Below are 25,245 nucleotides of genomic sequence, written 5' to 3' on the forward strand. Positions count from 1 at the left end.
TTTCCACGCTGTGGCCACCAAAGGTAGGTAGGGGTAGTGGGCGCAGAGCGCAGAGCGAGCTCGTTGAGAGAATGGAAAGGGAAAAAGGGTAGGCAAAGCTGTGCAGCAGAGAAAAAAAATGCCAACAAGAGTCGCGGATGAGCAGAGTTCGGAAGGAGACCGGCACAACAGATTAACATGGGAGGACAAGCGGGAGCGCTGCAAGCAATGGTGGTGGCAGCAAGACGGTGGAGGAGAAGAACGACTCCTTTCAGCATTGCTGAGTCGGGCGATCTGCCCGTCGAGTTGATGAGTGGGGCGGAGGCTTACCGCTGGAAAATGACTGATTCAACGTCGGTTACCCGTGGACCAAGTCGATGGCGTTGAGGTGGCAAAGAGTAGAGGCACGAAACGCGCGCGCAAGCTTGATCGAGTTTACATGTACACATAAACTCGTGTTTGACTGTGTTGGTTGTTAAAAGCAGAAGCAAGCAGAGAGAGAGAGAGAAGAAAGAGAGAAAGAGAGAGAGAAAGAGAGAAAGAGAAAGAGAGAGAGACACACAACACAAGATCAAAAATGCAGGCGCAATGTGTGGGTGTCAGACAAAGGGTCGGTGTCAAGCGCACGCCGCACCAAAACGACCAGGCGATCAAGGGGGGAGGCGCGGGCTGGCTGGCGGAGGCAATGGAGAGGGGAGGTGTGGTTTGTGATTGCCCGGCGACGCAGGACTAGATCGTGGTTATAAAAACAAAGGTGACACCACCACCAGGCAGTGGACAAGGTTGAGGGCGACAAGGGCAATGAGTGTGATTACGATGGGCGCTGGAGTTGCGGCGGCAATGAGGTCGTCGCTGGTTCCAAAGGAAAAATGAATCCAATTCACAGCCACCAGCCGCACCCATCTACCTCGCCTCGCCGCCCGAGTGGTTTAGGTATAGCCAATCCGCACTTGAAGCTTTTTTTTTTTTTTCAAGGACAGAGGAAGAAGCAAACGAGCGAGCATGTGCTGACGGGGCAAATGGTGTCGGGCTTCACCCATGTACCCCTGTCAACGAGATTGCATTCATTAGCATCAGGTACAAAGCACACAACAACACTAAACAAAGTTGAAGCACACGAGCGACCAACCCGTGGCGCGCGAGCGCCACGCCACCTTGTTTCGTTGTTGAGGTATAGTCGTACAGACGGGGTCGTTCGTTGGGCATGACCTCAACGTTCAAAAAAAGAGGAAGAAAAGCCGTCAAGCCCCATCGTCCCGAGATTAACAAAGTCCCCGAGCTGAACGGCCGGCCCCGACTGCCATTTGATCCGGTTTTTTTTTCCTAAGCTCGAGCGCGCCACGTCACCCTTCCTATGGCCATGCACACGTAACACAGTGTTAAAGTTGACACACAAGTCAATTTTTTTGTCGACAATCTTTTCCCGCCCAAAAGGTTGTGTTTGTCGTTGGGCGAGGAGGTTGCAAGTATGCATCCATCTGCGGATGCATCTTCAACGGACGCGGTCATGCGACGCACGCGCGAAAAAGAGGGTACGGCTGTGCGCTCAAGTGTTGCCCAACTGCACAACTCTGGTACGCTCACTCTCCCTCGCTTTGTCCCTCTCTTTGTCAACGACTTGAACGTGTTGGGACAACAATTCATCATTGTCATGCAGACGGGTCCTGTCAGCCCAAACTACTTTGACGTGTAGCCGCACGAGCCAGACATCCCTGCCCAACCCCTGACCAGTTTGCGTTATATCAATGGATAGATGGGACAGAATCTCCGCCCGTCTGCACTTGCTCAGCCTAATGTCTCACGAGCGTCGGGGTGGTCCTTGCAGGAAAACAGGAAAATGCGCTCAGCCCGGCAGATTTCATTGTGAAATTTATCACCCCAACGGCAAGTCGGTCGTGCCAATCAAAGGTCGAATCCACGCCTGAGAAGAGAAGTACCCCCTCTTCTGCAGACCAGCAAGGAGAAAAGAGTGTCAAACGAGAAAACGACAAACAACAGCTCTAGCTGGTGGGTGCCTTGGCAGGAGCCTTGGCACCCATGCGGGACGGGTCCATGGATGGGTAAGCCATGCCGGGACGACCTGCAGTGCATTCAAGAGAGTGGGTAGTCATGAGCTCGAGCCAGCCTCGGTGCAGTCCCAAAAATATCGCCTCTCAGTCCCTGCTTTGTCACATCTGGCCCCCTGTCCCCATTGATTGCAAATGCCTCTCAAACCAAGCTTCGCAAACATACCTCCGACCATGCCGGGAGGCGGAGCAAGACCAAGGCCCGGGGGAAGCGCGCCCGCCCCAGGCGCTCCTGGGGGCGGGGCCATGCCAAACCCGGGCGGCAAACCAAAGCCCGGTAGAGCCGGTACGGCGACCGAGGGTGCTGCGCCGCCGCGCCCACCGCTGTTGTTGTTGCTACGGGCCTTGCCCCACATCACACGCAGTGGCTCCCCCTTGATGATGCAGTTGACGGCCGCAATTTCCATGGCTTGCTCGGCACCCTCGCGCCTGAGTGGAAGAACACAGGCAAAAAAAAAGGGGGGGAAGGAAGGAAAAAAAAGAAAGATGACGTTAACCATGAGCGCCTTGTCCCTATCGTTCCCATGGTTCATCGGGACCCAAGCCGGAGACAACAGTGGCTAGAGATATAAGAACATACGTGGCAAACTCGACAAAGGCCGCGGATTGCTTGGGGGCCAATCGAACAGCAGCCACCTGGCTGTGCTTTTCAAAGTAATCACGGAGGTCATCGGCTGTAATGTTCAGGTCTGGCCGTACGCCGCCAATGTACAACGTCGTAATGCTGGTATCGGCGGGAGCCTCGGCCTTGGGCCGTGCTGCTCACACGGGCCAAGAATGAGTGCCGACAAAGATGAGCCACCAATCAGAGAGAAAGTTGCGAGCGAAAATACGGTGCGACGGCTTGATACGATCAAACCATCATGGATAAGGAAGAGCGTACATTGAATCTTCTTGAGATACTTCTCTGCGACGGGATCCTCCGTGCCGTGGTAGCGACCCATGAGGTTCTGCTTGGCCAAAGGATTCTTCGGGTCCGTGGGCATCTCGTGTCTGGAACACAAACAGCAGTGAGGGCGAGAACGTCACAAAATCAGCTGACAATCAGCACAAGCGCGCGGTAGATGCGGGAGGGTGCTCGTAGAGAGAGGCCTGACCGGAAAGGACAGGTGTCACCGCGCGTGCATTGGCCCTTGACCCAGAACGAGCAAATCCGGGCTTCGTTGCGTTTGTAGTAAGGCCCGCGCGCCTTGAGGCGCTCAAGGATGGCCCGCCCAGCTGCCAGCTTGCCGCCTGCGGGACCTCCTGCTGCATCCCCACCACCCGTGATGGCCAACGCTGACGACTGGTTAAAGGCATTGTGTCCTGGATTTGCAAAGCCCGCCATTATCGCAAGGGATCAGACAAGGGCCAACAAAGGAGAGTGCAGACCACCACCAAGCTTGAGCAGCAGGCCACCTGCCTCCCCGCGGGCAGATGACGACAACGCACCCTCAATCTGTGCAAACTTTGCCTCTTGGTTCTGAATGTAGTACTCCTTGTTCACGGCTGACTCGGGCAGGGCCTGTTCCTGACCCAGCAGACGATCACGCAGTTGGACAGGAACGCCTACGAACCATTCCGTACCAACACGCGTCAAAAAAACACCTGGATCAAAAACTGGCAAGCCCCCACACGGGTCAGAAGAAGCAAGGCAGGCGAACCATATTCGAGATCCAGGACGCAGGTCTGGCAAACGTTTTTGATCTTGGCACACGTCTGACACAACTCTGTCTTTTTGAAGCGCGAGCCTTTGCCTGGTTGCCACCTGCACAATCAAATGCGTGGTTGGTTGGCATGGTGTGCGCATGAGCACACAAAGCAGGAGACGTGATATGCGACGGATGCCCCGTCCCAAGGTTTGTCTGTAGTAGCCCCGTGAAGCACGGGCCAATGATGACAGCCTAGCCGAGCCACAATCCTACCTAAAGACGGTAAAGGGACGTTCACACACTTTGCAAGCCTGCAACACCAGCAAGAGGTTGTGGGAGAAAGGGGCGGACGTGAGCGGGCGGTGTCGAGACTCGGGAGGAGCGAGCGTGCGCGATGCAACCGGTCGTTGCTCAACGTCCTGCAGCTCGCGCCACGGACCACCGCGACCCAACACATACCGAGCCAAAAGCTTCCTTGGTCATGCGAACATAGGGATTGGGACCCAGGCATGTCTCACAGACAATGGGGAACTCAGCCGACTCCCATGCCTGCCGATTCAAATGGTTTGTATCGCGCGACGAGGCCGACATGGTTTCTTGTGACCTCGAAAAAAAAAAAAGAGAGCGAAGAGAGAGAGAGAGAGAGAGAGAGAGAGAAAGAGAGAGAGAGAGAGAGCAGCTCAAAACACGCTTTCAAGCGAAAAGTTTTGGTTCCGAGCCAAATTTCATCTGACAAAATCTCTTCTCTGTCTCATTTTGTTGTCAACGACCAAGAGAGCAACAAGCTCTTACAAAAGCAAACGCTGTTGGACCGCGCCAACTTCTCGGTGACGGTGGCGGTGACGGTGGCGCAGTGGCAGTGGCAATAGGTTGAATCGGCGGGCAGCAGCGGTATGTTGGACGGCACAGCAGGCTTGTTTGGTGGTGGTGGTGGCGACGGGTATTGACGTGCTTCGGGTTTGGAAAGTGAGAGCGTATGATCGACATTTTTTGATCAAGTGACTTATTGCGCCTGAGCTAGAGGCAGCTTCAAGGCCGAACCGTCCAGGATGAAGCTGGTCGTGTACAACCTCGAGGCCGAGCCCGTGGAGTTGCAGGTCGATGGGCAGGACACCTGTCAGCAGCTACTAGTGAGGCTTTCAAAGCTTGGCCTGGCTCAAGATGACTGCCAACTCGTACCTGTATGTCCTCCAGTGCAGCGCGGCCTTCAGTTGCGCATTGTTGGGCCGTGTCGGCTGCCTGACTTTGGTGACGTCAATGCTCTCCCTTCCTAGCTCTCGGCTCCAAGTCGAGGCGTCATTCCCTTGGACAGCGTTGCTGTCCAACACCAAACCCTCTCGCAGGCGGGCCTCCAAGACCAAGGTTGGCGGTCCAAGCCTCCGACAAGAGCCTGACCCCAAACCACTCCAGCTCAACACCATTTGTATGCACATAGACCACTTGTCCATCACTCCAAGTTTGAACTGGTCCCCCAAACCTGTGCCCGAGGTGTGTTGATGACCAGACTGAGCCAGGGCACGCGTCAACTGAATGCATGCATTGACCACTGAATGTGATACATTGGCCCACACCACTCACCTGTTTACATCTTTGATGCTTCCAGCCAAAGCCAATCACGAGCATGCAAATGCGACGCTTCACCATGTCGCTGACGGCCAGTATGTATCCGCCCAATAGCCGCCAGTTCAGATTGCTTGCCGTTTTTTGCTGGCCAGCGCTGGCATGCCCTCCAAACGCCGCTGGCCGTACGTGCATGAGTTAGCACATTACTGACGACGACCCACGCGTTGCCCCCGATGTACAGCGAATCGTGGCAACCGAACGGGTCGCACCCTAAAGGCCCACAAACCCCGATTTGGGGGGCAGGAACTCGACTTTCACGGCCAAGTATGTAAAGTTTGTATCGTGCCTCGCTTTGCTCCCTTTTCGTTATTTTCTTTCTTTCTTTTTGTCCTCAGTAATGGCCAACCCAAATGTCACTCACGATGCCCCTTCCCCGTTTGTGGAATCACCCTACTTTGAACTCCCTCTCGTTTGAATTCCCAGCTCATGGCTGTCGTTTCGACCATGCACAGTCTCGCCTGCCAGCTTCAGCAAGAGCTGGGTGTCTACACACCTGAAGAAGGTGCAGCTGTTTGCCCATCTTGTTCCATTGCTCGCCTTCATTCTGCGGTGCACTTGTCAGCATGAGCTTTCTTTTGGCGTGCGTGTAGATGCAACACCGGAAGATGCCACTGACGAAGACGCCACTCCGTTTGACCCGCGCTCTACTGTCAACGAGGTGTGGTCTTGTGTTGGCTGCTATCGCTCGCATGTTTGGTCTGTTGGCTATAAAGCTAGTGGTCGTATATACGTGTCATGCTGACATATGAGCTGTTCTGCAACGACTGGTCTGGACCTGCCACATAGGATGCCCTCGCTTCTCTCACGAATATGGGTTTTCCTGAGCTGCGCAGCATCCGTGCCCTTCGTGCGACAGAGTATGATCGAGCTGGCATCGCTTTTAGTGTCCAGCTTCCTGTCCGCGCGACTTCTTTTGAATCTGCTCACTTGATACTTGGATGATCTCACCTTCTTCTCGCCCCTTCGTCGTGCCCCTTTCCTTTGCCCTTGCCTGTACTTTCTTTTCTAACTTGTTTTGGCTACTGACAGCATGAACGTGGAAGCGGCTCTGGTGTGGCTTCTGGATACCGAAGCAGATCCGTCATTGGACCGCCCCATCACCCCGCCTCCCAAGCCTGTCGTTCTGCGCTCTGGCCAGCGCTTTCAACCCGATGCCGCCGTACGTAGGCATGTCCAGATGTCTCCGCCATGCAGCCAAGTAGCCAAATATCCAGTGACCTCGCGTGGTCTGGCATTTGTTGCATCTCGCGTTGGCCCCTTCTTCTCCCTGCTACTCGTGCCGGGGGTTTGGGGGGGATCATAGGCCTATCAAAACCTCATGGAGATGGGCTTTTCCCATGATAATGTCGTGGCCGCTTTACAACTCACGCGAAACAATCGTCCCCAAGCGGTATGCTCAAGCTCTCTGCCTTTACACTCAATGAGTGGTACATTCACGCACGTTGCTGTTCACGTGGGTCCACGACCTGGTTTAGATTCACCTCCTCCTCTCGGGAGCAGACCTGGAAGCCCAGGCAGAAGCACTGCAAAATGTCAAAGCAGAACCAGACAAGTTCGTGCGCTCACCACCTCTTGCGGCATCTGCCTTGCCATCTCTGTTTTCACTGACAGCGTTTTCGTACCGTTTTGCGAATTAACCAGCCCCATCATTCTCAAGATCTTGGATGATCCTTTGGTGTTGGACTCTTTGCGTTTGCCGCGTCTACGAGAGGCCTTTGAGCAAATTCTTCAGGATGTGCAGACAGCGCCTGCTTTGCTCAACGACGGCCTTGTTGGCAGCGCTTTGATCCGCATTGTCAAAGTATGTAACTCTGTGTGTGTGGATTTGTAGTAGTTGTTGTTATTGTTGTTCATCTCGTTGGGGAGGGACATGCATGAGTGATGTTGAAGGGTGAGCTTCAAGGGACTCTGCACTCACTTTGCGAGTCTGATGTGGTTCTTTTTGGCGCTTGAGTAGCTGGTACAGTCATATGAGGAGGAGGAGGAGGAGGAGGAGGAAATTCCCTCAGCAGCGGCTAGTACAGAGGAGCCCATGCAAGTTGCCGAGGCTGACCATCATCAAACTGCAGGGGAATTCACTTCTTCACCTCCTATGCGGGAGCCGTCTCGCCGCTTTTTGCTGCGATCCCCGACGGGTGAAGAGCCAGCCCACTTTTTTCCTTCTTCTGATGAGGAGAGCGATGACGCTGAGCGTTTTTGGGACAGTCTTGTTGACAGACATGCCGAAGAGAGCTCTCCATGGCAGCTTGCATCCCCGGTTGACGAGGCCTTGGATACGGATGCAGATGAGGATGATCAGAATGCAGACCATGATGAGGGCAGAGACGTGGACATGAGCTGAACTCTATGCCTCCACCCGCAAATCGACCTGTGCTTTCCTGTTGAATTGTTTGCTGAGCATGTTAGGATCTAGTTAATGCAGAAACACGCCCAGCTCATGCAGTCTTCTAGCTCTCCTCAATGTTTCTTTTTCATTTTTTCGACACAAAATAACGTCAGCAAACATGTCAACGCCCCTGAGGCACACACAACCACGCAGGGTTTGGCAATGGGCCAAATGTAAAACATCAACAAACAACGTAGGCTTGAGAGTTATAAGAGCAAGAAGAGCCAGGCAAGATCTTAAAGAGCACGCGTTCCTCGGTCCTCTTGTACTCCCTTCTGTGCTGTGTGCTGTGTGCTGTGCGAGAGGTGCATGTTCCTTGTTGAGTCCAGGTGGAGGGACTCTATGTGAGGTTGCTGGTACTGAACCAGTGCTAATAGTTCCGATTGGATTTGTTGTTGCTGGGCGGCTCTGTCGTGTACACCACCCTCACACGCACTCACACTCACATGTTCTACACCTGTAACTGAAGGAGTGTGGCTTTGGGGTTGTTGTTGATGGGATCACGACGACAGAAATACTTTGGCGCCTGGGTTCGAGGCCCGACTGGCCCCTGTTGACGCTTGTGAACCGTGCCTCTAATCTCAACCCCTCTCGCCGTCGACCACCTCCCAAGGCTTCGAGGGAAGAAACGGCAACCTTCACCCCACAGCGGGAGTTGACTACTCTTGGGTGACTGTGATGCCATCTCTGTGTAGGGCCATCGGCAACGAGTGATGGCTTTGAAAAGCCGACATTTGTAGCATATGGGACCGGTCTGACCATGAATATAGTGGTAGGACAAGAAGAGCTGGCCGACGATTCAGGTGCCTTTAAAGATGACGCTCTCGACGATACCGATCCGTTAGCAAACGGAGCTCTCGATGGTGATGATTTGTTTCAAGATGATGCCTTCGACGATGACACCGATGGATCCTTCGTACAAGGTTCGTGTTGTGTGGCTTGGGCTCTCCTTTTCTTGCCAAAACGCTCGGTCTGAGATTAGCCTGTGATCATGTAGAATAAGCTCTGTCAACTTGGTGGCAACGTTTGGCGTGCATCGAGGAATTTCCCGGCTTCACTCACATGCAACATCACGATCTTGAAGATGTCTCTCTCTCTCTCTCTCTCTCTCTGTCTCTGTGTCCCATTGCCTTTCCTATGTCTCTGCTTCGATTGGAATTGATGTGTGTGCAAAACATGCGGATTTTCTTGCTAGAGCCCTTGCTTGATGGCCAACGCTTGGGCTTGGGGAACAGGCGCATAATCTTGAAAGTGCATATGAAAGCTTCCTCTGTACCCAGGCACACAAGTATGAGGTAGGGTGGGCCGGTTGCATCAGACACGCGCGGTGGGCGAGATCTAGCTCTGACCTGCCATGTGTAACGGAGCGCAAGGCGGCGGCGTAGCCAATCATGGTTGAAATCGGCACCTAAAACAAGCAGAGTTTGGTTGTCAGGCACGATGCCGGAGTGCAGATTGCACACGCAGTGCACACAGGCGAACATGGCCTACCTCAGCTTCGACGATGCGCATATCTCCCAATGAGGACAAGTCACCAACTGCAGCCATGCGATTGGAGCTAAAAAGTATTTTTGCATGATTGAGCGACGAGGCAACTTGGGTTGTGGGGGCCTGCTGAGCATGGTAGCAGGTCATGGCAAGCACGGACGCGGACGTACGAGAGATCATTGAGAACGTTTCCAACCATCTCATCTGGCACCTCGACGCGCAGCGCCATTATGGGTTGCAAAAGCTACAATTCATCATTCGAGCAAAGCATGCAAAGTAAGTAAGTAAGACGCGAGCGATCTGGTATTCAAACCCATGAGAGCTCTGGTTTGGTGCTTACTTCACACCCTCCCTCTCGCAACGCCTGGCGGGCTGCATTAACAAGAGCATTTGCAAGAAGGCTCGCCGGGACTCCGATTGCAAAATCAAGATCCTTCTGTATCAAACCGAACAAAGCAGGCGAATGAGAGCGCATGGCGCCCAGTTTGCAGTGTCAGCTTTGGCGCTTGGGCGGAGAAACTAGCTGCGTACCACGATGAGCCGGCTGTTTCGCATGGGATAACCCATGAAAGCGCCTCGCGACATGGCGGCTCGTGCCGCTGACACCAAAGTTTCCAGTGTCACGGCCTCTTGCTCTATATGCAATCCGGGGCTTGTGAGAGATGATCAAGAAGATGAAATCACCCCACGCTCGACTTTGTGGTAAAGCAAGTCACACCTCCAAAAGCCTCAACGATCCGGGCGCGCACACCCGGTGCCAGGACGGGATCGGGGTGCGTTGTATCAGGCGTGGGCTCGACCGTAACGGTAGCCGTTGCAGACTAAGTATGTGCAGCGTCGAATGTGAATGGATGCTGTGTACACTTCCTCGTGCTCAGCCGGAAAAGCAAGCACAGACCATGTCAACGCCTTGGATATTTCGGGTCAGCTCTCTTGTAACCGTCATTGGTGCTCCTACCCGTTCGCGGTATGCCACGCGCAGCTTGCCTGGAGCGCCACCAAACGCCGTCACCACATACATCTCAAAACTCGAACAAATGCAAATGCAAAACGCTTTGGCTCCATTCATGGCGATCCGACGAACCTGCTTCAACCACGACCTTGTATTCTTCCAAGAGTCGTGAGCGAACGATTTCAAGATGAAGCTCGCCCATGCCTAACAAGGACAAGCGTCTGTAAGCATCAGTGTGCCCAGAGATGAAATGAAACACAGTTGGACGATGCAGAGCACACCACTCAAAACCGTTTGACCGGTCTCTTCGTCCACATGGACCCGCAGGCTGGGGTCCTCGCGGATCATAGCGGCAAGTGCAGCGTCTAGGCTGGCCTGGGAACGACAACGAAAAAAAAAATCATGGAAGAAGCATCAAGCCCATTGACCACGCGTGCATCAACATTCCCCTGAAGCGAGGTTTGCGACCAGCAGACCTGAGCAGAGACAGTTTCTGGCTCTACGACACAGCTAAAAACAGGCTCTGGAATATTGATGCCGTGTAGCCTGGCAGTAAGCAGCTTCTTGGGCTTGCTGTGGGCATCAACCAAGGTATCCCCACTGTACGTATGCTGTTGAAGTGGACATGTATGAGATGGATGGCTGGCTTGTATACAGACTATGACACCAAGCACGCTAATATACCTTGAGGCCGACGAGCGCAGCAATGTGACCAGCATGAACTGCATCAATCTCTTCATGACTGCGATAAACGTGAGAAGGCGTAGCATCAGACGGCCTCGAGTCAAGGGAGCACTGGATGATGACCAGTGCAGATCGACCAACCTATCAGCATGGATGCGCATCACGCGGGTGGCTCGCTCCTTGACCTGGCGAGTGCTGTTGACGAGCACTGCCCGACTATGCAAAACTATGGCCCAGAATGGAAGGACCACACGAGCAGGGCATCAAAACATCCGAAGGACAGCTGGCAGTAACAAAGGGGGGTGAATATGAAGAATCTATCAGGCAACCGACATACCACCGCTGTAGATGCGAGCAAACACGATCGGACCTCGGTGGGGATCTTGTACCACCTGACCAGCACATTGGTGTCAGACATCATTTACAACACGCCCCATCAAAGCGAGATCAAAGCGAGGCAGCTTGAAGGATGAGGATCAGAAATAAGGCTTGAATACCTTGAAGGCCAACGCAGACAGGGGCTGTTGATCCTCGGCTGGCAACGTCATGACTTCATTCTCAAGAAGAAGCTGGATAGCCATCAAAGAATGCGCTCGAGCGATGAGGGTACTGCGTCGCCCATTCCAAGTTTGAAGAAACCGTCTGTTCTTTGGTCAAAGTCGACGCTTGACTGACCTCAACGGGAGGGCGATCAAGGGGGCTTGGTAGATAGTCAGCCATGGCATCAAGCAAGGGCTCCACACCCTATTTGTCATGCAACTCAGACTATCAGCCAAGAGCTAGGCGAGACATCAATCTATCCAACGACTAACAACGATCCGACCTTTTCGCGGCGGGCAGCTCCACACAAAATAGGAAGGCCTTCGCGAGCCAATGTGACGCGACGCAGTGCGGCTGTGAGCTGCTCTGGACCAATGGCATCTGTATCCAGCTGCAAGGTGCGTCATTGTTGCAGTTGTGATGAATAGCTGAGCTGAACAGGCTGCGCCACACTTTGAACCGCGCAGTCAAGATGGCGAGCACCGACGTACATCATCCACCTCCAGAAGTTCTTCGGCAAGTTCCTCGTCCACTAGGGTGAGCGCATCAACCAATGCAGCACGCCCCTGCGATGTGCAAGGCAAATGTGTCAATGCTGAGCAGCAGCCAACAAAACAGCAGGATATGCAGATGCAGATGCAGCACATCGCAACAACAAACCTCTGAAAAGATGCTTTGTTGGGCTGGCCCCAAGGCTTCGACGGTCATGGCTGTGGGCAAGATTGGACAGACAATCTGAGCACACATCGAATGGCATTCGTCGCAGACCTGTTTGACCAGAGCTAAACGCACCGCCATTGTTCCAACGATATTCCCGAGCATGAACCAAATCCACGACCACCTCCAGGCCTCCTTCGGGCGAGCTGTGTGTCCGTGCAAGAGGACCAGAGGGGGGTCGACTTGGTTGAAACAGAAAAAAGAAACAAAAATGCAAAACATGATATATCATGCAGACCACCCAAGCACATACGTAACGGGGACTTGCAGCACAAGCGGGTTGCGCTTGAGTTTGTTGCGCACCGAGTCGACCTGTCATCAAGATGGGTTGCGTGGTGAGCAAGGAAGCAGGAAGCACATGAAGACATCTTGGCTATGTAGCCGTGACAGGACGACGCACTGTCATTGAAAAGTCAGCGCCCAAACGGTCGAGTTTGTTTACGAAAGCAATGACCGGCACATTATACTAGAAGTTGCAGCAGACAGAAATGAGCCTCGGCGAGCTGCCTCCAAAACTAGGCAGCTGCTATGTAACAGGGGAGCAACGTACACGATCGGCCTGTGACATGACTTTGATGGTCTGTGCTTCAACACCAGCAACGCCATCTAGCACCAAGACAGCGCCATCGAGCACACTACATAGGATGGGCACAAAGTGAAATGGTTAGATGAGTCACAGCTCAGCACTCAGCACTTGTAGCAATTTGGCACTATTGAGAAGCAGTGATGTACCGGAGTGCCCGTTCCACTTCGAGGGTAAAGTCAACGTGGCCCGGAGTGTCAATCAGATTGAACTGGGTTGAGCCCCAATGGAAGGTGGTCGCTGCGGAGACAATCGTGATGCCGCGCTCGCGCTCGTCTTTGAGATAGTCCATCTGCGTGTTGCCATCATCCACGGTGCCAATGACTACACGAGAGAGCAGGAATGGGATGCGAGGATCAGCTTTATTATGTGGCTTGCAGAGTTTCTAGCCCCGGAATGGGCTCAGATTGAAGGATGGTTTGCGTGAGTGTGTGCCCCGAGGGTCAAACGAGATGGGCCAGTATTGGTATGTGAATTTACCTCGTGTGACCCCAGCAAGACACAACATGCGTTCCGTCCTAAGGGTCCAGCAGGACCATGTGCAGGGGCGGAGAGTCACAGTAATGTGAGCAAGTTCCAGAGTGATTGCCATATGGAAGAACAGGGCTCACTCAACACGCACGTGGTGGTCTTGCCGGCATCAATGTGAGCGACAATGCCAACATTGCGCACGTGGCTGAGCTGGATATCGTTAGGGTCCGACGCTACGATGCGGCCAAAAGGGTTGGTGCAACAAGAAGGGACTTCTGCAGGAACCCAGCTGCCCAATTCACGGCGTACCTTGTGTTTTTGCGTGACGCACGGCGCGTCGAGACAGAGCGAACATGCCTGCGGACAAGGGTCGTGGTGCGCGACCCCCAAGCTGAGGCAAGACAGCCCGTGCTGCAAATGTCGCCATTCCAACCATCCTGCCGGCAGAAAACAGGACACCCTCCAAACGCCTCGCCTTTGTCCCTGCCTTATCGGGCTTGAGCTAGGGCTGTTTCACACCCCCGCTAAGCTGACCAAAGCGCCTCCGCCGCCTCCACCAGCGACACCGTCCTTGGGCACTTATGACCTTTTTTTTTTTTTTTTTTGTCGACAAAAAAAAAAATTGTCGAAAATGGTGTTGGCGGAAGTGTAGCATTTGTTACAGTTTTGGTAAAAAAGGCTCCGATGGCGATGGCGGCGAGATTGCAGGCTTGGGTGGTGGGGGGGAGGGGGATGAGGGGCGATGTGCGCCGAAAGAGCGCGTCTTGGATCGACGCAGGAGGGTCGACCAGAAGTGAATATGGGGATAGGAGTCCCAAGGGTCATGCAATTGAGAGGTAGAGATGCAGATGAAAAATGCAGCAGTGTGTCGAGCTGGATTCGACGCTTGAAAGGGTGATACTGCTAGTCTCGGAGACGACCACTGACCACGGCAAGGTAGCCATCACAGCGGAACTGGACCGTCACGTTGAGCAAAGTCACGCCAGACCCCAGTAAATGCAGAGGCAAAGGAAGCTGTGCACAGGTTAATGTCGTGCCAGAGGTGTCATAACGTACGGGGCCGGCCACAAAAGTGGCTGTGGGGACACTAGACAGGTTGAGGGCGTGGCCATTTATGTGTATGGACTGAGGCCAAAAACAAGGGACTCCAGCTGCGTCGCTCCCATTGTGCGTACTTGTGGAGACACGAAGTTCACCTGAAGACCAACCATCCAACGGCCGTGGTGCCGGCAGGCTCAGCTGGGCCTGTGCGGTCGCATTTGCAGCCACTGGTGTGACAATGTGCGCCGAGTCGTACATTGTGTATTCAGTCACGGTGCGGTGCAGCTCGGATTGGCGCAGCCAGGAGATGATGCAGGTGGCATTTGGAGTGAGGTTCAAGCTCGCTGTTCCATCGATGGGGCTCGAAGAAACTGAAGTAGCAACCAAGATGGGAGCCTGTTCAGGAGCACTCCACTGGAGGCATCGTGCCTCTCCGTGAGAGAGGTTGAGCTGGGGGAATTGGAGTTGTACCGGCGTATTGATCGCCAAGTCGTTATGGAGCGCTACAAACAGGTGGCTTGCGTTGGTCGCAGCCACGACAGGAAGCGAGGCACTGCTACTTGTGGCGGTGAGCCAGGCTCCTTCAAAATCGCGCCAAAGTGGGTAGAACAAGGCCAGGTAGGTGTCCTGGTAGGTACCTACAGCCAGACCGAAAATGCGTTTTCTAGTCTGAGCTCAGGCAGACCAAGCACTCCAGCAACTGCCGCAAAGTGACATGACCGGGACAAACCAGAAACGTTACGCCATAGTGCGTATGGATACGAATAGCTGGCATTGGGAGGTCGATACCAAGTAGCTCCATCGAGAATAAAGGGCACAGCCTATGAAGCCCGGGATCAGGAGCTGGTGAAGATGCCCCAAGACCTCCATTTCTCAGCGTACCTTTTGCACCAAGGCCGGCTGCTGTAGCCACCGCAGAAGCTTGTTGTTGATTTCACGAAGAACATTCCATTGCGAGGCGCTCGAGTAAAACACGGCGTCCGGCTGACCATTGACATTCAAAACATTGAGTATCGTGGCTTGAAACTCTGGCCCGACGCGTTGGCAAGCACCACGAGCCAAACTTCTGGTTGTTGGCTCGTATCGTCTCACCTCAAAACTAAGACCATACTCGCTAATCACTTGGGGCAACAAGCGCTGTTGATAGTGCAGGGAACTGGCGGCCATAAGGTCTACCAGTGCCTGAACATCAAGCCGGCGTGGTAAGCACACCAAAGGCAAGCAAACAAAAACGGCGACATTTAGAGCAAAAGCCAAAGACGGTAGCAGACCAAGACATTACTGCCAGCACGAGGTACGGTATCAGAGGGATCTTGAGAGCGCTGCGTGCTGTAGACGTGGTAAGTCAAGTAGTCAATTGATGGCGCCAGTTGCAAAAAGGGCACCGTCGTCTCGTTCCACACCTGCGCTTCGGGAAACAAGGAAAGCGCAAAGCACAGCTGATGAGAAGAAATGGCTAGGCGCGAGTGCTTCCACAACGCATTGTCTCAGCAGCAGACCAAGGATGAAGGATCCACATTGAGTGCATGTACGACGCACGCGAAAGTTCTTCAGCTGAAACTCTGGAAAGGCCAGCGTTGGTCCGCCCACGAGAAAACTCGCTAGCAGCATGGCAGGAGAAGTGAGCGCGCAACATCAGAATAAATGACCGCCAATGTCAACTCCATGCCAAACCTGTGGGTGTGGGCGGATAGTCGTGATGGATACGATCAGCAATGGCCTGGTGCAATGCGATGAGCTGCTTCCAGGTACGGTTCACTTCTGCCAGGTGGACGTCGCACTCGTTGGCAACTTCCAAGTAGCGCACACTCTGCACATGACACACATCTCAAGTGCCAATAAAGAACCGAGTGGCCAACCCTAGGCTTGATTCCTAAGCGAAAGCGGGTGGATGCAGCACGACAGACCTGATTCGTGGGATAGAGGCAGTTGGCAACGTAAGCCGACCAAAAGTCAGCTGCGCCTTGGTCGTTCAAGGGGACGTATCCCGTGCCGGTAGCCGGGTAGTAATTGTCAATCTGAACAAGCACGAAGACCAAGCATGAAAGCAACACGGTCGCTCATGGCAGCAACTCTCAAGAAGAACGGCGACCAGGACAACGGCTGGGAACTAGCCTTGGCGCTCGTAATGAGCTGCACGTGGGGCCCAGTCCAGTTGTTGAGGTGCCGCGGGGCCACCGTCGTGCAGTAGGCACGAAGATGACTGCGATCAACCAAGTTGGGATTTGAGGCGTTGGGACGCGACTGTGACATGGTATATGAGACGGCAAAGTCACGACCCAAGCTGGCCCGTTCCAAGCCTTGATAGCGCGCAGTCAAGGTGCTGTTCCACGCCCCGCTGGGATTGGCATGAATGTTGAAAGCCTGTCGCCGATCGACTGAGCTTGAGGTGCGCTCGGCCGAGCGATGCGTGAGCGCGTTGGGCGCAATGGTGACGACCACGATTGGCCTGGTCGCTGCAAATGAGGCCAACGCTACCAGTGACAAGAAAAGCCAAGGCCACGGCCTCACCATCACCATCATGTTGGGTTGTTGCAAAGCTTTGACGTCTCGAGGATAAAAGCCAGGCAACCCTTACACCGGGTAGTTGGCTCGTTTGTGTCACAACGCCGGCCAATAACCCATCAACAGCCCATCAACAGCTGAGTAACAACACATGCAGCCCCTATCACACCCGCCGATGCGGTCAGAAACGCGCTTCCATCTCATGATCAGGTTTGTTGATAAGCCGTTTCATGTCCGCAGTTTCAGCTCTCTCTCTCTCTCTCAAACTCTCTATCAAACTCTCAAACTCTCAAACCTCTTCTCTTTGTGGGAGTTGTGCTTTTCCTTTGTGTCTTTGCTCTTTATTTCTCTCTCTCTCAAACCGACCAAACCAATTCATTTCTCTCTCTCTCTCTCTCTTTCTCTCTTTCTCTCTCTCTCTCTTTCTCTCTCTCTCTCTTTCTCTCTTTCTCTCTCTCTCTCTCTCTCTTTCTCTCTCTCACAGTGATTCCAGTAACTGTTTTTTTGTTTTTTTTTGAAAGAGAGAGAAAAAAAGAGATCACTGGGATGGCAGATCGACGTCGCGCCATGTCGGACAGTGAGGCTGGAAAGAAGGTGGCCCTTGTTACCGGGGGCAGTCGCGGTATTGGTAAGTCTGGGCATTGTGACGGGCAAGGGTACGACTGCGCTGTCAGCACGGCGCGATGGCTCTTATGACAAGCAAAAAAAATGCGCTGCTTGCTGCACATAATCATCGCAGGCGCGGCGACCTGCCGGCTTCTTGGAGCCGAAGGCTATGCTGTTGCCATCAACTATCGCTCCAACAAGGCAGAGGCTGAGAAGGTATGTCTGTCTGCCTTTCAGGCCACTGCTGTATTGGTTCATGGGTCGGTGGAGGCAGCTGGGGTGACGGTCCCATCAAGGGACGGCTCCAAAGGCCGTGCGTATTGACCCATTGGCTCTTCTCGGACGCGCATTTGTAGGTCAAAGGCGCTGTCGAGGCTGCCGGTGGCAAAGCCATTATCGTGCAGGTGCGTGTCAGACTCACACAACCCTGTACGCTGTTACTGTCGGTGTCACTCACGGCCTGCGCGTCAACGCGCAGGCCGATGTCAGTCGGGCAGAGGATGTCCAGCGCATGTTTCGAGAGGTGGACGAGCAGCTGGGTACGTACCGTTGCCCTGAAGACTGGTAAACAGAGGCAGTGGCTGTGCGAACGTCTCATGCAAGGGAGATCTCGCCGGGTGCAACAGGACCGCTGACGGCCTTGGTGAACAATGCTGGCATCATGGGCAAGAAAGGCCCACTATCGGACTTGGCTCCCGCGGATATTGAGGCAATCTTTGCCACCAATGCAGTGTGTATACTAATGACAACCAGTTCTGTGCGCCGTCGCGTTTGAGGCAGCTCACAGGACTCTTGATACCCGGCCCGTACTGTGATGCAGTTTGGGCCGATCATGTGCTGCCAGGAAGCACAGCGTCGCATGTCCACCAAACTCGGTGGCCATGGTGGTGCCATCGTCAACGTGTCTTCTGGTAAGCAGCTCCCGGTGATGGCGTTCTTGTGTGGATTGATGTTGCTGTATCTCTATGACGCTGTCATTATGTTTCTGTGACTCCATGTCTGTGCTTCGGATGTGCCTGTGCGTCTGTATGTCTGTATGAGTGCGCGTGTGGCGCGTCATCGTCAGTATTAAAGCCGAGCTCATACCATGCTGTCACCGTCTCACCCCAGGCTCGGCATACATTGGCACGCCAAACCGGGCTGTCCTCTACGGAACGACCAAGGGAGCTCTCAACAGGTGCCGTGCCCGATGCCTGTTCCGCTGGCACTTGCCAAGCGCAAGCCTGCCTTGTAAAAAAGCGCTGTTGCAGACCGGAAACTGATGTGCCCGTTGAGCCAGTTTTACGATTGGCTTCTCGCAGGAGGTGGCTAAGGAAGGCATTCGTGTCAATACCGTCTCCCCTGGTATGCCGGTGCCTGATCCACTGCCAGAGACCCGTTCTCTGCATTGATGCATTGTTTTGTGTGCATGTGTCTGTATGTATGTGTCTGTGTGTCTTAGGCTTCACCTCGACAGACATGGTGGCAGACGTGGATGCAGAGCACGTAGCCAAAGCCATCCCCATGGGCCGTCCAGGTATGCCTTTTGTATCACACGCCGCGTGGCCGCACTTGCATCCCTCGAGCGATACTTTTGTTGGGTTCATGCTCGCCTGTGGAAATCGTGTACCCCATGCCAGCTGCACCCGACGAGATTGCGCAAAACATTGTGTATTTGCTGTCGGACAAAGCGAGTTACGTATCCGGTGCCAACCTTCGCGTGGGCGGCGGCCGCCAGTAGAGCTATTCCCAAAATCCAGCCTCGACCCGATATTGAGTGCATTAATGCAAGAAAAGTAAGAATGTGATTGAGCCATTGTCCTCCGCCAGGACCGCAGAAGACGACACAGAAGAAACGAAGCAGGCAAGAACATGAGGCTCAAAGAATTGACGTGAATAAAAAAAAAAAACGAAGAAAACACCCTAAAATACGGCGAAGCTATGGCGGACACTAGTCTGCCTCGTGGACGCTTGCTTCGCACGCTTGGATCAAAACGCCGAGAGCAAACTATTCCTTCTGGAAAGAACACACACACACACACACACACACACACACACACACACACACACATGGAAACGGGACAGCCGCTAGCTATCGAGGCCCACACTTGGGAAACATCGCCCAAGAACCCCGTGAGCCACAAGGGGAAAAAACAAAAATCCAGCTTTTCCAAGCGACAAAGAGGATACAGTGTTCAGACAGCCAGGATATCAGGCACAGTGCTGAAACGGGGTGCCTTCTGGCGGATGTCAGATGGGCCAAAGCAGTTTCGGGTCAGCCGATTGCACGAGCAGGCTTTTTAAGGCCTGCTAGGCTGTTGGCGCATTGAGAGAGTGCACGGCAGCAGGTTGACTCTATCGACGAAACAATGCTGGCGTGAGGGTTGACTGGGGGCTTGGCACGATCACCCAGAACTCAGAATGCAAGAGGGTAAGCGGCGATTTGGGCATTGCCGGTGCGCGCTTTTGTCGTGATACTCACATGGAGTTGATGTTGATGTTGTGATGGGTTGGTGCCGAGGCTTGAGAGTGTCTGCGCGGCCATGGCATCGTTCCTGGTGTATCAAGAGTCGAGAGCAGGATTGATGAGAAGTGAGGCCCAAGGGTAGCAAGACAGCATGTTTGGCAGAGCGTGTCAACAAACATGTTGCTCTGCTTATCGGGTTTGTCATCATCTTCGTCTGCAGTGGATCGGGCGTCAGTTTGAGAGTCAGCGGAGGGATCGCGTTGAGCCATATGAATTAGCTCATTCGTGTTGATCTACACCAGGGTTGGCAGAAGTGGTGAGAGATGCAGCTCCAAAAGAAAAGTACACACGGGCCAGTGCGTCCGCCAGGCGCAAGCTCGACATACGCGGTTGCAAGCGGCCATGAGGTCGGCGTTTTGGTCGCTCATGGCATTCTGGTCGCTCATGCTCATGTCGTGGTGCTGCGATGTGCCGATAGCGAAGAAAGAAATGAGAAAGAGCAACTCCATGCGCTGCTTGCTGTAATGGGTGCATGGGATGGCCAGCCACGGAGCAGGAATCTGTTTGCAAGTACGCACGGCTTTCTTGGCGGGAGGTCCGTAGGCCATGTCGGCGGCAGCAAGGACGAAACCGGCATTGGTGACACGTTGAGCAGCCGCGCTTGCGGCTTGGGAAAGGCCTTGGGTGGCAACGGACAATGTGGCTGGGGGATAACCAAACCCGACTGGTTGGGCTGGCATGGAAGCAGATGTGGCACTAGGGACGAAGGGCACTGAATAGGGGTGGCTGCGCGCCTCGGGTTGTTCCTTGGCAGCGTCGGCATCCGCCCTGGAATTGCGACGTTCAAGCAGCTAGCCATGTTTGGCAAGCAGCGGCAGAGAACCAGGCAGAACGTGGAAAGCGCGCAAGCGCACGCGTCAGTGTTGTGGCATGCAACGGGCCGAAGGAGTGCGCAGCCTGATTAGGGTGTCGGTCAGCAACGTGATCCACTCACTCGGCTCATGGTCAGCTGGGTGTGCTGCTCCGTGGGGGGATGGGGATCCGTCGCAAGGCGGCCAAGGGTATCGGCAATGTTGCCGCTGTGAAGCGAAAATACAAGAACGCCCGGGGGTGGATGGCAACGTGAAAAGCAGAAGCCAGTGGCTACGCTAGCAGGCCCGACAACGGCGCGGCGCGACGCACGTTGAATAGAGAAAGCTTCGGCCTTTCCAATCGTAAAGGATAAAGGCAACATCGCAGTCGCACAGAATGGCCAGCTCATGGATCTTCTTGAAAACGCCTTCCTTGCGCTTGGTGAAGGTCGCCTATGCCAAAGCCGTTGTGGCATCAGTTTGAAAGCCCTTCGCCTCTTCCGTTGAAAAGGCCGGTGTGCGGTAACTCGGGGAGGAAGAGCGAGAGACATACCTGGCGTTGATTGCCTTCACGAGGCTTGATTTCCAGTTTCTTGCGGCCCATGTTGTTGGCAGTTGGTACGATCCTTGTCTGCCATCATCGCGAGCCATTGACGCCCGTAAAGACAACACCCCATCAGTCCGTGACAACCCCCGCTCCTCGCCCAAAAGCCACCTCCCAACTCGTTCAACTCGCCACGCCAGCGCCCGTTCATGCCGATCACACACACGCACACACACACACGCGCGCGCGCGCGCTCTCTCTCTCTCTCTCTCTCTGTGCGTGTGGCCGGAGGTCAGCGCTCACTTCACTCACTCACTCACCGGAAAGCGGTGGATAAAGGGGGGTTTGTCGACAAAAAAAGCGCGGGAAGAGGGAAATAGACGATTCAGCAGGAAATAGCTGAGTGGGCTAAAAATAAAAACAAGAAAGAGCAAGCTAGAAGCGCTGCAGAAGCAGAAGGCTATTGTTTCGAGGGGAAAAACGGGGCGCTGATCATTCAACATTCGTCATCAGCTATAAATATTTGAATAGTTTATTTCGGGAAAACAGACCTTATTTTTAGTGCATTCCCCTTTTAATAAATACGGCCAAGTTTGGCTCGCTTGTCTCCAAGGAGGCCAACTTTGGTTATTCAATCACTTAAATTCCGAGGACCCCCGCTCCACAACGGCAGGCCGACTACACTATACTTTAGAGGGGTACGGTCCAGACTTGGCCCGCTTGAACGTTTTTGCGCTGAATTTTCATTTTCCTGCTCAACAACGCGTAGCTGAGACGGACCCCAAACGGAACTTGTACGGAATATTCATCGTGATTTATCGGATACCAAAAATACCAACTGCACACAGCGACGCCGTTTGAACCTGGCTCAACGTCTGATGCAGGCGATCCTGTGACCAGTGTTCGGATTACCCCCTTGAAACGCGATCTGGTTTTTGCGACGCCGCGACTAACAGCTGCAGCACCCTTCAAGATGCCCAAAGGCAAGCGTCGTGTTGATATCGAGTACCTGGAGAACGAACGTGCACGCCAGGTATGTATGTATACACGCGCGCACGGCACACCGGCGCTCCTCCATGTGCAATGTGGCATGGCCAAGGGGAACTCGAGCTTGGCCCAGGCTGCAGTGACAACGACCATTGATCCAATCGCTCACACCACGGCTGTGCGGACAGGTCACCCTGAACAAGCGCAAGTATGGTCTGTTCAAAAAGGCGCAGGAACTGGCCATCCTGTGCGGGTGTGAGATTGGCATTATCATTTACGACTGGAAGGACCGCAGCTACCTCTACTCGAGCAAGAGCATTAGTGACACGCTCACCCGCCTGGCCAAGGACCAGGCGGCACCCCTCGATGCCCACGACTCGGCAACCATGGCCAAGGTGAGGACACGGGAACAAACAACTTTTTTGGCACCTTGCGTGGCTCAGGGATGGGCCCCCACCACCCTTTGGCTTGTACTCACAACTGACCTGGTCCTCGCTTCTTGATGGCTCCTTGACCGGTGCACGCGCTTGCAGTTGATTGAGAAACGGGAGGGTGCGGTACGCAAAAGCAATGGCAAACGCTCGCACGACAACTCGGATGATGAAGATCTGGATGACAACCTGACGGTCGACACCTCAGTGCCCGCAAACCCGGAAGTGCAGCGTGCTGCCTTCTCGGCCGTCGAGCGTCTGGACAGCCATGGCAGCACGGCCAGCGGCGCCAGTCTGACCGTTCAAACCAACATACCTGATGCCACCATGAAGCAAGCCTCCATGCCCAAACCCCTCTCCGCCCTCAATGATTTTGCGTCCACCATTCAAATCAAGCAGCCCGTGACCAAGAAGCCAAAGAGTTTTCGCGAGGCCGACCTGCACCTTCCTCTGGGCCCCTCCACGGACAGTACTTTTCAGACGAATGCCAATACCTTTCCCAGCAATCCGGGGCTCCCGGACTACAATCTGTCAGTGTTTTCTTTTCTTTTCTTTTCTTTTCTTTCATTTTCCTTGGTTTTTTTTTTTTTTTTTTTTTTTTTTTTTTTTTTTTTTTTTGCTGATTTTTATGCCCTTGTATGCCAATTTTTCTCTTCTCCTTCTCTCGTTCGCATGCAGATGCACACTCACGCCTTGACCCTTGATTTTTGACCCTATCATGCAGCGCAACACCCCGTGCCGTCTTCAATTCGCCCAACTTTGCACATGGAGCCTTCTCCAGCGACTCGGCCGGTGACCTGCTCTTATCAACCTCCTTCTTGAGCACCCTGAACGTTGGCTTTACGCCTGAAGTCAACACTGACATCACCGCCTCGGCTACCAACCTCAAATCGGCTCAGCACAAACATCTTGAGGTAAGCCTCGTTGCTCCTCCGATTCGAGTCTGAACCGCTTGTTGTCAGTCTACGCCGCCTGCCCATTTTTTTAATCGCGCAAATGCTCTGCTTGGGTTGCAGTCGCAATTTGCCGGGGCTTTGAATTCGGCTGAAACAAAGCCTGGCGAAACAGGTGCCGCCACTGCCAACCTATCGCCAACTTCACTTGTACAGCTCAAAACGTGAGTGACCCCACTATCCGCCAGGTTACACGATCACATCCCCTCGATGGCCTTGCTTGAAGCATTTTTGTTTTTGTTTCTCTTTTTTGACATGGCTTCCCAACATTTTTAGGCCTGACATGATGAAGCTTAGGGAGGTGGTCAACACTTTGGACAGTACGCCCAGCCTCACCACACCCAATCTCTCTACACCCAACCTCTCTGGAATTTTGACTGGCCGAACCATCTCCGCCACGGACTTGGAAGGCATCGATGCTTTGGCCCGATTATCTTCAGGCGACACAGCTGAGCTTGCAGCCATCGCCACATCGCGTACAAATGCCCTGGCAAGGCAGCAAGACGCGGCCGAGACCAGCGACTGACCGCCTACACCCGTCCTCTCGCCCCTACTGTTTCTGCCCATGCCATGCCATCAACAGGCGGTGCTGTGCGCCACCCCCTCATTGCTCGAGACTGACTTGCTCAGACCTGGTGCTGAGTATCTTAGCTCCCCACTCGTCGCAAGAGTAACAACACAGAGTGTGAACCCAAACGGTTGAACCGCCACAACGAAAATATGCGAACAATCTTCATAATTGAACTTGTCATGTCAATCCAAGCCCTCCCTCTGACCTGCCCTTTGACCCTTCGACCCTAGCCCAATCCCTCGTGACTCATGAGGCAAACGTGGAAGAACAACGTCATTCATGAGGTTTCAATTCCTCGGCAACGCAAGATTGAAGACCTGCTCCCCGTGCTAAGCCCGAATGGCACGCACATTGACACATCTTGCGCTTTGCCTTTAAGATTCAGAGACCGATGGATTCGACGCTACAAACTGTTGCAGCACCTCGGCCACCTACACATACCAGCATGCCCATCGCCACCGCAAACGTGAACACGAGCGCATACTCCCGCCTTCGTGTAGCAAGGCCCAACCAGACACGACCAACACGGGAGGAAAAGCCACACCTGTTCGTCAATGCTATGTGATTGTTGGTGTAGAATGCATGTTGCTGTGTCTTGATATGCATCAATCTGCGCTGCCAGTGTTGCATGGATATCCTACCACACACCAGCGAGGTGTGATGCGCATGGACCAATGATTTTTGCGAATGGCCTCTTTGAGCATGCATTGGCTAGCAGTGCAGCAAAAGCGTGGATAGTACCCGCAGTTGGTCGGCAAAGGTCTGAGCTGTGGCGTTGAGTTGTTGTCCATCCCCTGCAAGCAAGGCCTGCGTCGTCGTTTCTGCGAGCCCCAGCAGCCCACAGATGCGCTGGTGTATCGCAACGCAGCTTGAGTAAGTGAAGCGCGGTGGCCACGACCAGGGCCACGACCAGGGCCACTTCATCCCAACGCACCTGCTGCACGGCATCAAAATCGGCGTCCACATCCCCCGTCACCGCAGTGACCGCAGGACCAGCCGTCTCCATCGCCATGCTGGGTCACTCATTCACCACCCCGACACCGCCACTGAAACTCTGAGATCGATAAAATCTTTGAGACCAAAAAAAAAAAAAAAAAATGAGTTGACAAGAGAAAAAAAGAGAGAAGAGAGATCAAGAAGAGATGAATAATTTTTTGGGTATTTTGACGGCATTTCTGAATGATTTTTGA

At 53.8% G+C, this 25,245-nt stretch overlaps 7 protein-coding genes across 7 annotated transcripts; 3 read left to right on the top strand and 4 right to left on the bottom strand.

Moving 5' to 3' along the window:
* Positions 1-1,915: 1,915 nt before the first annotated feature.
* MONBRDRAFT_32985 (uncharacterized protein) lies at positions 1,916-4,276 on the bottom strand. Its single transcript, XM_001747106.1, has 9 exons — positions 4,136-4,276; positions 3,950-3,987; positions 3,689-3,792; positions 3,477-3,593; positions 3,143-3,350; positions 2,929-3,038; positions 2,626-2,803; positions 2,212-2,474; positions 1,916-2,059 (listed from the first exon to the last, which is right to left on the bottom strand). Exons 1-9 carry the CDS (start codon positions 4,265-4,267, stop codon positions 1,980-1,982), a joined length of 1,230 nt encoding a protein of 409 aa, XP_001747158.1. The 5' UTR covers positions 4,268-4,276; the 3' UTR covers positions 1,916-1,979.
* Positions 4,277-4,443: 167 nt separating this feature from the next.
* Positions 4,444-7,678, top strand: MONBRDRAFT_32986 (uncharacterized protein). The gene is made up of 13 exons (XM_001746979.1): positions 4,444-4,567; positions 4,698-4,857; positions 4,951-5,038; positions 5,112-5,164; positions 5,280-5,334; positions 5,481-5,563; positions 5,723-5,801; positions 5,890-5,995; positions 6,329-6,458; positions 6,603-6,689; positions 6,775-6,851; positions 6,941-7,100; positions 7,257-7,678. The coding sequence occupies exons 2-13, from the start codon at positions 4,726-4,728 to the stop codon at positions 7,638-7,640; spliced, it is 1,434 nt and encodes a 477-aa protein (XP_001747031.1). The 5' UTR covers positions 4,444-4,567; positions 4,698-4,725; the 3' UTR covers positions 7,641-7,678.
* A 1,144-nt stretch (positions 7,679-8,822) lies between these two features.
* On the bottom strand, positions 8,823-16,684 carry MONBRDRAFT_32987 (uncharacterized protein; the record flags this gene model as incomplete). The annotated part of the gene is made up of 37 exons (XM_001747107.1): positions 8,823-8,955; positions 9,035-9,093; positions 9,177-9,243; positions 9,344-9,417; positions 9,514-9,609; positions 9,705-9,808; positions 9,892-9,994; positions 10,072-10,160; positions 10,258-10,329; positions 10,407-10,500; positions 10,602-10,698; positions 10,951-11,035; positions 11,147-11,201; positions 11,307-11,378; positions 11,485-11,553; positions 11,633-11,740; positions 11,841-11,915; positions 12,010-12,059; positions 12,142-12,212; positions 12,320-12,378; positions 12,467-12,532; positions 12,617-12,701; positions 12,799-12,973; positions 13,130-13,167; positions 13,272-13,353; positions 13,430-13,511; positions 14,048-14,134; positions 14,177-14,196; positions 14,329-14,799; positions 14,892-14,982; positions 15,044-15,145; positions 15,254-15,343; positions 15,433-15,564; positions 15,701-15,762; positions 15,836-15,971; positions 16,069-16,179; positions 16,301-16,684. 37 exons carry the CDS (start codon positions 16,682-16,684, stop codon positions 8,877-8,879), a joined length of 3,792 nt encoding a protein of 1,263 aa, XP_001747159.1. The 3' UTR covers positions 8,823-8,876.
* A 506-nt stretch (positions 16,685-17,190) lies between these two features.
* Positions 17,191-18,992, top strand: MONBRDRAFT_32988 (uncharacterized protein; the record flags this gene model as incomplete). Its single annotated transcript, XM_001746980.1, has 10 exons — positions 17,191-17,294; positions 17,406-17,488; positions 17,629-17,676; positions 17,751-17,811; positions 17,899-18,002; positions 18,093-18,183; positions 18,383-18,449; positions 18,552-18,616; positions 18,714-18,788; positions 18,892-18,992. Exons 1-10 carry the CDS (start codon positions 17,213-17,215, stop codon positions 18,990-18,992), a joined length of 777 nt encoding a protein of 258 aa, XP_001747032.1. The 5' UTR covers positions 17,191-17,212.
* Positions 18,993-20,011: 1,019 nt separating this feature from the next.
* On the bottom strand, positions 20,012-21,173 carry MONBRDRAFT_9357 (uncharacterized protein; the record flags this gene model as incomplete). The annotated part of the gene is made up of 3 exons (XM_001747108.1): positions 20,012-20,546; positions 20,901-21,022; positions 21,123-21,173. 3 exons carry the CDS (start codon positions 21,171-21,173, stop codon positions 20,012-20,014), a joined length of 708 nt encoding a protein of 235 aa, XP_001747160.1.
* A 700-nt stretch (positions 21,174-21,873) lies between these two features.
* Positions 21,874-24,239, top strand: MONBRDRAFT_37624 (uncharacterized protein). The gene is made up of 6 exons (XM_001746981.1): positions 21,874-22,146; positions 22,289-22,495; positions 22,634-23,061; positions 23,256-23,445; positions 23,548-23,648; positions 23,761-24,239. Exons 1-6 carry the CDS (start codon positions 22,087-22,089, stop codon positions 24,008-24,010), a joined length of 1,236 nt encoding a protein of 411 aa, XP_001747033.1. The 5' UTR covers positions 21,874-22,086; the 3' UTR covers positions 24,011-24,239.
* A 453-nt stretch (positions 24,240-24,692) lies between these two features.
* On the bottom strand, positions 24,693-25,067 carry MONBRDRAFT_9359 (uncharacterized protein; the record flags this gene model as incomplete). The annotated part of the gene is made up of 1 exon (XM_001747109.1): positions 24,693-25,067. One exon carries the CDS (start codon positions 25,065-25,067, stop codon positions 24,693-24,695), a length of 375 nt encoding a protein of 124 aa, XP_001747161.1.
* Positions 25,068-25,245: the final 178 nt, after the last annotated feature.

The sequence above is a fragment of the Monosiga brevicollis genome, genomic scaffold (assembly GCF_000002865.3).
Source record: "Monosiga brevicollis MX1 MONBRscaffold_15 genomic scaffold, whole genome shotgun sequence".
In the NCBI taxonomy this organism is placed as follows: domain Eukaryota; class Choanoflagellata; order Craspedida; family Salpingoecidae; genus Monosiga; species Monosiga brevicollis.

Coding starts and splice junctions, on each gene's coding strand:
- MONBRDRAFT_32985 (XM_001747106.1), bottom strand. CDS start 4,267: ATGTCGGCCTCGTCGCGCGATACAAACCATTTGAATCGGCAGGCATGG. Junction 2,804..2,928: donor GTATCTCAAGAAGATTCAAT/GTACGCTCTTCC, acceptor CCGTGTGAGCAG/CACGGCCCAAGGCCGAGGCT. Junction 2,060..2,211: donor GCCTCCCGGCATGGTCGGAG/GTATGTTTGCGA, acceptor AATGCACTGCAG/GTCGTCCCGGCATGGCTTAC.
- MONBRDRAFT_32986 (XM_001746979.1), top strand. CDS start 4,726: ATGAAGCTGGTCGTGTACAACCTCGAGGCCGAGCCCGTGGAGTTGCAG. Junction 6,690..6,774: donor GAAACAATCGTCCCCAAGCG/GTATGCTCAAGC, acceptor GACCTGGTTTAG/ATTCACCTCCTCCTCTCGGG. Junction 7,101..7,256: donor CTTTGATCCGCATTGTCAAA/GTATGTAACTCT, acceptor GCGCTTGAGTAG/CTGGTACAGTCATATGAGGA.
- MONBRDRAFT_37624 (XM_001746981.1), top strand. CDS start 22,087: ATGCCCAAAGGCAAGCGTCGTGTTGATATCGAGTACCTGGAGAACGAA. Junction 22,496..22,633: donor ACTCGGCAACCATGGCCAAG/GTGAGGACACGG, acceptor ACGCGCTTGCAG/TTGATTGAGAAACGGGAGGG. Junction 23,062..23,255: donor GGGCTCCCGGACTACAATCT/GTCAGTGTTTTC, acceptor CCTATCATGCAG/CGCAACACCCCGTGCCGTCT.